The 12831-nt window shown below is 49.1% G+C and overlaps 1 protein-coding gene and 1 non-coding gene across 4 annotated transcripts in view; both read right to left on the bottom strand.

Moving 5' to 3' along the window:
* Positions 1–1881: 1881 nt before the first annotated feature.
* Positions 1882–12831, bottom strand: part of DAPK2 (death associated protein kinase 2) — a 119330-nt gene continuing 108380 nt past the window's right edge. For 2 of the 3 annotated variants that reach the window (XM_047074978.1, XM_047074976.1), the window contains 3 exons: positions 5140–5229; positions 4947–5030; positions 1882–2515 (listed from right to left, as the gene is read on the bottom strand). In XM_047074978.1, the coding sequence (XP_046930934.1) occupies positions 2435–2515; positions 4947–5030; positions 5140–5229 (255 nt within the window). In that variant the 3' untranslated portion in view covers positions 1882–2434. Of the gene's footprint in view, positions 2516–4942; positions 5031–5139; positions 5230–12831 lie in introns of all 3 variants that reach the window. The other variant, XM_047074979.1, reaches the window with a different exon arrangement.
* LOC124509023 (small nucleolar RNA SNORA5) lies at positions 7000–7133 on the bottom strand. Its single transcript, XR_006961383.1, has one exon. It is a non-coding gene; the product is annotated as a small nucleolar RNA SNORA5 (small nucleolar RNA).

Raw genomic sequence — 12831 nt, 5'->3', positions numbered from 1 at the left:
ATCATAGGGCTTGACTTTTCTTTCATAGAAATTTTGTGGTTCACCTCTTATGATAGGGCCTTTATTTGCTTCCAAAGTAAGGTTTTCAGCAAATAAGTATGTGACTGGAAAAGGCAAGTGCACTCTAAGATCTGGAGTCAGGAAAGCTGGTGAGATTGACATTAAAACACAGTGCGCTAAAATATTTATGTGTGCATTTGTGAAATATTAATGTGGCATCCTGCAAACACACAGGCAAACACTCCGGGGCAGGGCTCCCTCAGATCTCTTTGAAGACTTGCCTTTTAACCGAGCACAGCTCTCGTCACTGGAAAATTCCATCCGCCTCAGAGCACACTGTGGTCTCTTTCGGCCTTGAAGTGTCAGCTGGCCAACACATCCTTCTTCAGAGCTAACCCAACATACCTGGTTCCCATGGGCCAGCTGCTCCCCTCATCTTCACACCTGGAGGGTACCCGCCATCTGCCAGCAGAGAGGTCACAGGGACTGAGACTCTCTATGGGAGTGGTATGGGCGCCTGGCTTTTTCTGGCTGCTGGCCCCTGGAGGCATCCTCAAAGTCCCCCCACTACCACACTTTACTTCCCAGGAGCTCCCACTGAGCCCCTGTTCCCCCCAGCCACAGCCAAGAGCCCCTCACAGGCCCAGGGGCCTTGAACGTGGCTCCCAGCAGCAGCCATCCTCCAGAGGCTGTTGCGAGGCACAGAGCTGGTCCTGCCCGAGAACTGGGGACACCCAGGAACTACAGGTCAGCTGCAGGACTTCCTCAACATGCCGGCAGGTCCACTCCCTTTCTCTCTGTAAGCTTTTCTGAAACTGGACTGCCTTTCTGTGCCTGTGGGGCCATTTTGCTCTGGATCCATGCACTAGCTGAAGGCAGTTTGGCCCCCTGGCTTCAAACCTGCTGCTGACAAAGGGAAAGGATGACTCCCTGTTCCCTGGGCCTTTTCTTTTCTTTTTTCCTTTGCCCCATTCACCTTCCAAAACTTACCCTTTCTTCCCACCTCTTCTCACATACTTTCTCAGCCTCAGTGCCTCAACCCTGATCTCTGGCTTCTAAAGACCTTCTCTTGGGTTTCTGGTCAGCATCACCATTCATTCGACCTGGAAAGCAGCGCCCAGATTTCCATTTCATGAAGCTTCCCTTACCATGCTCACCCCAGGGTGCACGTAACCCACCTCTTTTCCTCTCCTTTCTCCCTGTGGGTTTCTCTGCCCTTCTTCCTCTACATCTTTCAAAAGTCCCCCGCCCCTATCTGGGCCATAGTTGGCAGGTGTATTTATTTCCGGGGGACTGCCCTAACAAAGTGGCACAGACTGGTGGCTTAAACAACAGGAATTTATTTTGTCATAGCTTTTGAGGCCCTTAGTCTGAGATCGAGGTATTGGCAGGGTTATTTTCTTCTGAGGCCCCTCTCCTTACCTTGTAGCTGGCTGTCTTCTCCCTGTGTTGTTACATGGTCTTTCTCTGATGTCCTAGTCTCTTCCTCTTGTAAGGACACCAGCACATTGGACCAGGCCCCATCCCAATGACCTCATTTTAATTGGATTACCTCTTTAAGATCCTCTTCCCAAATACAGTCATATTCTGTGGTACTAGAGGTTGGGAGACACAATCAAGCCTGTATCAGCAGTAGTGATAGGAGTAGTGGCAGAGGTGGTGCAGGCATTATATGCTGTATCTGCACTGATCTGGGGGATGGAAACCCTTAAGGAAGGATATAGAAGGCAGGTGCCCTACAGTCCAGAGGGCATGGTTCAGTGTGACCTTCTGAGGTACTGTCCACTCAGCACCCCAACCTTGGGGGCTCCCCCGGACTCATAGGCACCTGAGCTAAAGAAAACCGGATGGGGATAGCCCTAAAAGAAGCCAAGCACCAGGTAAAACCAGAAGTTTAATAAAAATTAAAAAAAAATTACAATACAGTGGGCTGCTTTAGAAGGTCAAATATGTTGGTCTGCCCAACAGGTTGATTCCATGTGGGTTCTGGGAGGTCACAAGATTGGTCCCTCACACCCTAAGATTCACTTCACTCACTTGTGTCTTGCTCCCATGGGGGAGGTCTCTGTCTTTCTGGTGTAATTTTTGACCAGGCTAGCTCTGAACTCCCTCATCCTGTAAGAAAAACCTGCCTGAGTCTGACCTTCCCCCGTGATGATGACGTTCATTTGCGTCATTTTCTCAAGTCCACACCTCAGCCCAGGTTCTGAGGTCGGCAGACAGGCGAAAGCCATTTTCTGGAGAATAAGAGCTTTGGGAATGCCGGAGCCTCCTTCATAGGAGACAGCCACCGCTCCCAGGGGCTCCCAGCTCCCCTGGAAATTCTTCTGAGCCCTGCAGGCCCATCTGTCTTGCAAAGTCTTCAGGGACGCAGAATGCCTAGGTGCTGGTGACAAGCGGAGACCCGGAGTCTGCAAGGAGAGAGCCGGGCCAGCTAGGAGGTACTGCTTCTCCTCCGAGGGTGGAGAGCTTTCCTCTTGGCGATGTCCTCCTCTGTGTCACTCTCACAATTCCTCTGGGAAAAAGAGAAGCCCAGGGCAAGAGCGTCACGAGAGGCCAGGCATGGAGTTGTGCTGGGCAGCCTGGGCCTATGCACCTGGGCCAGGGGCCTGCAAGCCAGGGAAGTGGATGTTGAGGCGAAGGCTGTTACTCTGTCCAGAGTCTGGGGGGTGGATTGGGTGGGGGTGGGGAGGGACCTGGAAACGAGGCCAGACCACTGCCTTGAGGCCTCCATCCCAGGAGGAAGGAAAGCAGGTAGTGCTTCTAGGGGAAACCAGGCACCAAGAGAAGCCAAATCATCATCATAATAATGAAAATGGTATCTGATGTTCTCGGTAGCTGCCACATAATCAAGCCCACTTGGATACATGCTCTGTGGGTTGAGTGGCCTCCTGAACTCAGCCTGGAGAGAACGGGAAGCAGGGATGAGCCACAGGGACCTCCCCGAGCTCTGATGGCCACTGTTCCACACCCCCTCTGCTCTGACTGGCTTAGGCCGCACCTTTGGCAAGCCTTGCCAGGGACAGGGCCTCTGTGCTCCATCTTTATGAAAGAGGAAAAGAGTAAAGTGCATTCCATGGCTAAACCAGAGTCAAGGCAGCCATCCTGGAGGTCATTACTTTTTCATTCAGTCACATCAGTCTAATCAAATCATTAACATTTATTAAAAGAGGCACTCATCAGAAAGACTTAAATGTGTCATAAAACATCTGCTGTCAGATGTTCAAATTTAAGGCTCCCTGAAAAAAAGGACCTATTAATTATTGTTGTTGTTGTTATTATTATTATTTAAAGGAAATTCCCTTTTGGAAAACTGTAGAATAGATGTCTGGGACCCAAGCCTTCCTTCTCCACCTGTAGAACGAGCTATTGAACTGATGATGCTGAGTGTTTGAATAAAAAGAGGACTGTTCTTAAGTATTTGCACAAGGACAAAAATTAAGAAAGAAATACAAATTCTTTCTAATTATCCTCTAGTCCTCTCTCTCCATGGCCTGAATTTTCAGAGCAACTCATGTGCCATGTTCCTTCCCAGAGCCTTCTCTCCTTCCCCTGGCATAAGCCAGTTGGAAATCCAAGGTCAAGATCAACTTAAGCCAAATCCATCCTGGACCAAGCCTGGCTAGAACAATAAAAATAACTCCAGCTCTGCTGAATAGCAACTTTGTAGCATGAGTCAGAGCCAAATAATGAAAAAGTAAGCTGGGGGAAAGTCTGCCTGTCATTAGCAGGGATTTTCAGAGGGACAGTCCAGTCCCTTTGAAGAGCAGATGAGGAAAGCAGTTAGAGAAGGGACATGTCTTGGCCAAAGCCATACAGTTGTTTTGGGCCTCTGGAGCCATAAATCCTTAAAGCAAGAACAAGAATCAACAAGAGCTTAGGCTGAAGAAAGAGGATCCCCTCCTGGGGGTGGGGGGAGAGAGTCACCGTGCCAGGTCCTGGGATGCAGCCCGAGTGCGAGCGTGGTATGTCCTGAGGCTGCTCAGCGTTGGCTGCCCACCCATCTCAGGCAGCCGCTCTTCCTGAACAGGAGTCGCCTCTGTTCTGACCTGTGCCATCCCAGACATCTCTGGGGCCTCACCACATTTGACGACTACTGGGGAACATCTGTCCAGAGCACCTCTATTGTCTGAAATACTAACACTGCCTTCTGAGGCACTGGCACTGCACTTTAAAGTCTACAGGGAGATTTTACACAAGAATCACCGCTAATCCATATTAAGCACATATAATGCCAGGCTCTAAGAATATGTCATCATTCAATCCTTGTGACGACTCTATGAGGTAGGAACTGTTGTTAACCCCATTTTACAAGTGACAGCATTTCAGCACAGAGAGGTTAAGTATTTTCCTCAAGGTCACACAGCTAGTAAGTGGCAGATGTGAATCCTGAAAGTCTGGTTCCAGAAGCCACGCTCTTGACCAATATAAGTTCCTCATTTTAAATGTACACAAAACAGTAGCAAGCTAATCAAATATCATCTAAATATTATTATTATTATTATTATTGGCAATCTAAAGCAAAACAGAAATGGAAAAATTGAAAAATGAATATTAAGCTCCCATTCTACAGCAGATCTTTGGATTGCCAGGTATAAATTGTGGATTGACTGTGGTGATTTTATTATCCAGAGTCCTCAAGGCTCCAACAGGCTACAAGTCCTCAGGGGGAGACTAGGGCAGTGAAATGGCAGCAGCAGTACCTTTGAAGGTGAACCAGGAAAGGATGCAAGATCCTCCAGGAGCTCATGCTGCCCATCGGAGGCCCCCCACCCAGCACCACCCCAGCGGAGTCCCGGAATATGCAGCCTCTGCCCATCACACACGCGGAGGACAGGATGAGCAGAACTGGTGGGAAACAGTTAGGGCCCACCTGCTCCCTCCCATCCCCAAGCTGCAGGCCACCCCAGAATTCCACCCAACAAGACAACACTGCATTTACCTACCAGGTCCTCATCCGGCCTCAGGTGCACCTTCTTCATCAGGGAGCGGGTGAGGTGGTTACACAAGGAGACGATGCTGAAGGAGAGCTGAGGGAGACAGAAAAGGAACTGCCTGGTGAGAATGTGCACAGGGACCCTCGAGGGATCCAGGAACCCACCGGTGCCCCCTGCCCCCCACCCCTGAACCCTGACACACCTTCCATCGCCTGCGGACATACTGCTTCTTGAAATTCTCCAGGTTGACCACAGACTCCCTGCGGACCAGGGCTTGCTGATTGTCCACCGGCTGGGAGACAAAGCAGAGCATGGTGGCTGACACAGGGCTTGGGTCGGCAGCCACCCCCTTCTCCACACCCCCGACCACATGCCATCGTTAGCCTGACTTTGGCACCTCCTCATTGGGCAGGGCGTGCACAGGGACAACACACTCAGGGCAAGGGTTACAGATGTCTCAGCTGTTCAGGAGACGGCCCTGGTGCCCCTGAGCTATTATTACCGCAGCCGGATACACACTCTGGCTGGGCTGGAGAATCGGCCCCCCAGAGGGGAAGAATGAGAGGCAGGGCCTTCAGTCACAGCTCACTTTAGGGAAGGGTCATTGGGCAGCAGTCTAGGATGCCCACTGTGCACTGGGCTGGTTCTGGGCTTAGCAAAACAGATGCTTTGTTGGCAAACAGAACCTTAATACCCCATTCAAAAGTACATTGAAAGGGGTCGCCTGGGTTGCCCCATCAGTTGAGTGTCCGACTTCAGCTCAGGTCATGAGTTTGAGCCCCACATTGGGCTCGCTGCTGTCAGCACAGAGCCTGCTTCAGACCCTCTGTCCCCACTTCTCTTCTTTACCCCTCCCCCGTTTGTGCTCTCTCTCTCTCAAAAATAAATAAACATTTTAAAACAAACAACAACAAAAAAAGTAAATTGAAGGAAATAGGGGCTTCGGTGGAGGTTGAGAGGAGATGGGATATATCATTGCCTTTCACAGCTTGGCAGTCAAAGCTCAGCTTAAATCCTGGCTTCTCCAACAAGCCTGACATGGCTTCTCTGAGCCTCGGTTTTCTCATCTGTTTTATGGGGATAACATAATTGACATAAAAAACTGGACATATTTAAGCAAACAATTCGATGACTCCATTCCCTCTTGAATTCCTCTCTTTCTGTAAAACAGGCTTTCCTAGATCCAGAGATGGGTTTCAGAGGTTCTATGAACCTCCTGAAATGCTCTGCAAATTTTAGCATGTAAACTTGTACATGAATGTTCAGAGCAGCATTATTCATAAAAGCCAAAAAATGGAAACAGCTGAAATGTGCATCACCTGATGAGTGGATAGACAAAATGGAATATATCCATACAATGGAATATAATTCAGAAATATTATTCATAAAAAAGAATGAAGTACAGTTGACCTTGAACAATGCAGGGTCAGGACACTGAATTCCCATGCAGTCAAAAATCCACAATATAACTTTTAACTCCTCCACAACTTAATTACTAATAGCCTCCTGTTGGCTGGAAACCTCACCGATAACATAAACAGCAGACTGACAAATATTTTGTATGTTCTATATTTCACATGCTGTATTCTCACAAAAAAAGTAAGCTAGAGAAAAGAAAGTATTATTAAGAAAATTGTAAGGATGAGAAAATACATTTACAGTGCTATACTGTATTCATAAAAAATATCCACATGAACGTGGACCCTCATAGTTCAAACCTGGGTTGTTCGAGCATCCACTGTCCTGACACATGCTACAACGTGGATGAACCTTGAAGACATTATGTTGAGTGAAAGGGGCCAGGCACAAGAGGCCACACACTGTATGATTCTATTTGCATAAAATGCCCAGAATAGGCAAATCGATAGAGACAGAAATCAGATTAGTAGTTGCCGGGGCTGGAGAGAGGGGAGGGTGGGAGAGGCCTCTGAGAGGGTATGAGGTTTCTTTTTGGAGTGACAAACTGTCCTGGAGTAAGAGGGTGATGACTATTGCATAACCTTGTGAAGATACTAAAGACTACTGACTTGCATACTTTTATTTTATTTATTTATTTTTTTCTTGGTGTCTGTGACCGAATTTATCCCTGAGGCCCAGCACAGAGGATCAGGGCCCATGAGCTGCGGTGTTTCTGTGGCAGCCTTTCGGGCCGGCACCTGCCACGGACGGGCGGGCCCTGAATTTGACACGGCTGCTTGACTTGCATACTTTTCAATGATGAATTTTATGGTATGTGAATTATATCTTAATAAATATTTCACTTGAATGCATGTGTACAGATATACGTCTCTTCTGAGGAGAGCTGACAGATTTCATCCATTCTCAAAAGAATTCTGTGGTCTCAACAAATGAACTGCCCAGGATGATACGTGTGGTCCCATCCAGCTCAATTTTTCTCTCTGCTCCGACAGCCTCCTCACAGCAATGCCTCATTTGCCGCGCCCCCCTCCCCCCCATTGAATGCTGAGTGACATAGCTCACGGACTCCTGAGTGCTGGTCTTGTCTCCCATCCACACTGGGAGCTCTCCTCCATTTTTATTTTCCATCATGGCGCTCGGCACCCGGGAAGCCAGTGCATACAGCTGGCCCACACCGCTCGGGACTTACAATCTTCTGGCAGAAGCCATTTTCCATGTTCACCCAACCCCCCTGCTCCTGGAAGTCCTCCATGTGTTCCAAAGCCCAGTCCAAACGTGACCTCCTCCAAGACAACTTCCAAAAAGCAATGTCTCTCTCCCTGCCATGACAGAAACACATGAGGGCTCCCTCAATATTTCTCACTGACTTCGGCCAGCTCTGCGGTGGGGTTGTCTCACTAATGAAAAACAACTTGAAGGCACAGAAAGAATTTTCTTCATGGTTTTGTCAATGTCCTCTGGCCCATCTCCTCCCCACCCAGAGCATACACCAGTGGGTGCTTAACAGTTGTATAGCTAAATTGTTTCCCCGAGTTGCTGAAGAGACACTGGAATGAGATCCTAGGACCTGGGACCTGCTTGCTCCTGCCAGTGAGAGGCCCCGGGCACCTGGATCGGCAGCCATGACACCACGACTCCCCACAACTCCGCCTGGGAGCCAGCAGACTTCTGTTGGGGTCAGGGAACAGGGAGGAAAATGTGTACAACCCTGACATGGAGCGGGGTACGAGAAAGCCAGGGGCTGTTCACCCTCCCAAACTAAAACACTCTTTGTGCCAAAGAGTGAAAGAGAATGGGAGGAGGGGACAAGGAAGACAGAGAAAAAGACGAGGGTGCTGAGGGGACCATCAGGCCAAGGTCTCGCAGCTCTTTCCTTAACTGCCTCTCACTTCCTCTGCCGCACCTGCAAGCCTAGCCCTGGGTTGAGGTCTCACCTGAGGGGAGATGCAAAAGAGGGCAGAGCCTGACTTTTCTGGTATCAAAGCCTTCCAGCAGCTTCCTGGCACTCTTGATGGAACCCAACAAGCTCATCCAGACCCCCGAGGCCTGTACCATCTGGGTTTTTCTCCAACCGATTTCCTCCCTGTCTCCTTTCTGTTGCTGTGTCTCCCATCGCACAGTCTGCTTGCTGGCCCAGGAGCCCCAAATCTCAGGGTCTTTGCCCTTGCTCCTTCATATATTTACTTGGTCACTTTGTTCAGGTCTTTGCTCAAATGTCACCTCCTCAGGGAGGCCTCCCTTGACCATCCTATATAAAATAGCATCCCAACTGCCCCCACACAACTCACTGTGCCTGCACCTTATTTCTTCATAGCACTTGTCGCTACCTGACATTTGATTCTGTATTTGTTTGTTCTGTTTTTTTTTTTTTAACTTTTTACTGCTTATTTATTTTCAAGGGAGACAGAGAAAATGAGCGGGGGAGGGACAGAGAGAGAGGGAGACACAGAATCTGAAGCAAGTTCCAGGCTCTGAGCTGTCAGCACAGAGTCCGATGCAGGGTTCGAACTCACGAACCATTAGATCAGGACCTGAGCCAAAGTCAGATGCTTAACTGACTGAGCCACCCAGGTGCCCCTGTTCTGTGTTAATCTCCCTCTCCTGCGCCTCCCAGCAACTAGTATCTCCTTTCCAGGGTGATTTCCTGCCTTCCCAACTCACAGAACATTTCTACCTCTAAATTCACCATTGTCTGTGATTCACTTTTGAGCCTAACCCTTGCAGGGGACACTTGCACTTTGCTTGGAGTTTGATGAGGTGGGATCGGTAGACTCTAGAAGAGTACGGACCTCTTTTTATCCACTTACTGATTGACACTCTTGCAGAAGAGGGATGCCTGAACCCCGTGGGCGGAAAGTCAACATGCAGTTAGAGGAATCCCATTAATAAGAATCCTACCTTCCAACTAGTCCAGCAGTGGAGCAATGAGGCCCAACTAAAATATGAGGGGGGATCATTCCCAGAGGCCATTAAGGGGAAGTGATGCAATTACCTCTGGGGCTCTATGTGCTACACAAAACAGCATGAACTCTGAGAAGGAGGCCACCCAGGCTATAAATCCATCAGGCTGGCCTTTCCTAATCAATGGGCCTCTTTGGTTGCTAAGAGGCTCAAGCAAATGCTGATACCATCTAATCCTTGAAAGTCAGAGACATAAATTCTGCAGTGAAATCTGTTCCCAGAAGGAAAGTGGCAGCAACACCATTGATTAAATTAGGGGTGTCAGTAGGGTGGGACTGGGTTCTGCCTCCTCCTGGCCCGGCCCTCTCTGCAAACAGACAGTGCCCACCTTCTAAGCCTGTTGTCCTTTGGGCAGAGAGTATGGGCGATTCTGACCAGGCTCCTAGGAGCATGTTTAGTCTCTCAGAAAAATGTTGGGAAGCGAGTCAAGAAGACAGAACACCGACTGAGTCAGGTTTTGTTTACGGAGATGCAAACGGCTTTGAAACAGTATGAGGGGTGTGCCAGGTCAACACCCACGTCCACAGAGCAGGGAGATGGAACAACAGCCATTCCCCTGGGCATAAAAAAGGAAGCCTGGCTTTACAGAAGAGGCACTCCAGCTTTTCTCTCAATACCAGGCCTCCTCTAGAAAACTGCAAACAGATTGCAACTTCTTAAACCTCCAACTGTGCCATTTCTCCAGCCCCGTCCTCCACTGGAAGCCAGGGACACCTGAGTACCCACACCCCTCTGCCGCCTCAGTCTGCCACTCTGCCTCCCCCACCAATCTCCCTTAATGGAGTCTTTCCATAGTTTGCATCTCCAACTTCCCCTTTTGCTGGCTAGGGCCTGGGCCCTGCTGGCCTCACTTCCCAGTTTTCCCAGGAAAGGAACATGTGAGGCTGAAGGGGGCCTGAGTGTCAAGTTCCTTATATATGGGTGGGGAGAGCTATAGAAAGGCTGTGTCCCTGCCGGTTGTTTTATACCTAGAAGAAGCCAATGGAAACATGTGGAAATGCCCCTTTCCTTGCCCGGCCTGGTCTCACTTTTCTTAGTTAGGTCTCAGCCCTTTTAATCCTCTTTCCAGGACCTTCAGTTTTTTCTTTTCTTTTCTTTCTTTCTTTCTTTCTTTCTTTCTTTCTTTCTTTCTTTCTTTCTTTCTTTTTAACGTTTATTTGCTTTTGAGAGACAGAGAGACAGAGCATAAGCAGGGAAGGGGCAGAGAGAGAGGGAGACACAGAATCCAAAGCAGGCTCCAGGCTCCAAAGCTGTCAGCACAGAGCCCAGTGTAGGGCTCGAAACCACAAACTATGAAAGCATGACCTGAGCCGACTGCTTAACCAACTGAGCCACCCAGGTGCCCCAGGACCTTCAGTTTTCTGAGAAATTTTTTGTCCCCAGGAAAAGCTTCAAAAGCTCTCCCTCCTGGATGGTTACAGGAGACAGGAGACCTGAGAGATGTAACCACCAAATAAATGCCAAGTGTGGACTATGTTTAGATTGTGATTTGAACAAACTACAACAGGACATCCTTGCGAAAAGTGGGGACGTGGGAGTATGGAATGTGTATCCACATGATATTAAGGAATTATTCTTGGTTTCTGTCAGGCTTGATAATGGCACAGAAGTCATATTAAAAAGAAAGTGCTTAGAAATTCATACTGAGGAATTTAAGTTAAGTAAGTCCAAAGTTTGCTTTAAAATACTCCGGAAAGAGCCGTGGTGCAGATGAATGGGAGAGGACTGGCCATGACTCGCTCACTCTCAAAGCTGTGTAACAGGCACAGGGAACTCACTGTAACATTCTGGATACTGATGAGAATCTCCCATAACAAAAAATTGGAAACAAAAACTTGCCCTCTGTTAAGTCTCTATAAATCTCCTCTTTATCTCCACTTAACAGTTCCTGGCTCCTGATCCCAATCTGTGCTCATGCTCATCCCCACCCCCACCCTCAAATTCTACATGGCACCTTCTCCACAGGCTATGGCTTGGGAAGGAGGTGTTGGAGGGGGGACCTTCCCTGAGAACGCTTCTGCCCCCTGATGCCCCTCTTACTCTTTCTCAGTCAGAATTCATCTCTCTCCCGTCTTCTGGAATACTACGTACCTCTATTTTACCACTTCTCATGGCCTTTCCCATCTCCCAATTGGGGTCCCCAACTGTTCCAGACACTGAGTCTTTTATTCAGGGGCTGTCTTGTCCTTATCTGTCACCTCCCTTCAGAGCCAGAGCACAATCAGTGTTTGTTCAAATGAACTGGCCCCTTCTGCTCCTCAAATGTACCCACTGCTGGGTCTTCCTCTACAGAGCAAAGAATCTTCTCCACAGGCCAAGAGTTTCACAGACAAAGGAGAAAAGGCCATTCAGTCCCACAGACATTTACAGAGGCTGGCAGTGGGGGTGGGTGCAGGGCACACAGCTACCTCCCACATGGGCCGACTGCTGCATGACGGAATGAGGTGGGAAGCCACCATCTTCATGATCACCTCTAGGGAAGGGTGGGTGATGTGAGGAGAGGACTCATGGGGGAGACTGGCTTCTGTTGTCATTATTACTCCGCCCCATCCCTTCTCTGCCAGCCTCCTACAGCTGCAGAATCACCTGTTACCACACCTTTTCCACCTTTCCTAACACAAAGCTGAGTTACCATGTGCCACGGGCATTCGGCTCAGAGCAGGGACAGGCTGCTGCCTTCCCAAGGTACCGACTCTTCAGCTTCCTTGGGAACCCATGATCAGGAAGATGTCACACACTCAGTCTGCCCTCCCCAACAGCCCAGGGTGACATTTGCACAGAGCACAGAGGCCAACCTCTCACTGCCTGGTAAATGAAAACTCCTCCTTTATGGCAGATGGGCCTAGCAGCAGCCCCCCCCCCCCCCCCCCCCCGCCACCAGGCCTTCCTCCCTCTAGGTCCCAGTGAAACATTCCCCTCTTGACACCCCCTCAGGCCACTGTCAGCCCCACCCTACCCTTGACTCCACTGTTAAAATGCCAGCTGTGAACATGTGGTGGGGAGTCAGGTGGATTCTCTGACATTCCACAGGCCTCCTTGGGCTCCCCCTCAGTATCAGGTTCTGATGCCAAAGGGTGAGGAGAGTTGGACTGGCCAGGGGACAGAGGAAGGTCATGGTCTCCTCCTCCACCTTCCCTGAAAGACTTGGGAGTGCTTCTTAGTTTATTTCGATTTGTCTTTGGAAACTCTTAGTACAGAAAAGGGTCTGCTTATAAAACACCTAAATAATAAATAGTTAGTAATGACTAGATATGATCACAGAGAAGATGAGTCCACTACTGTGAGGAGAATCACTTATGGTTCTGACTCCGGCTTTGGGGATGACCCGCTGGGTGACTTCAGGCAGGCCCTGTCCTGTCAAATGCTGTAAAGTGAAGGTGTCTGATGGTCCACCTCTCAGTACAAACAGTGAGTGACTCATGCCTCGATTCTCAACTAACTACCTTCCCCTCTCTGTTTCCAGTCTCTCCAAATCAAATCATCCTCAACATCTTACTCCTTTAAGTGCATTTTA

Source organism: Lynx rufus, unplaced genomic scaffold, assembly GCF_022079265.1.
Source record: "Lynx rufus isolate CCGP_SWC_20201006 ecotype Redwood Valley unplaced genomic scaffold, mLynRuf1.p SCAF_13, whole genome shotgun sequence".
NCBI lineage: Eukaryota > Metazoa > Chordata > Mammalia > Carnivora > Felidae > Lynx > Lynx rufus.
This window is presented reverse-complemented; position numbering and strand designations above follow the sequence as displayed.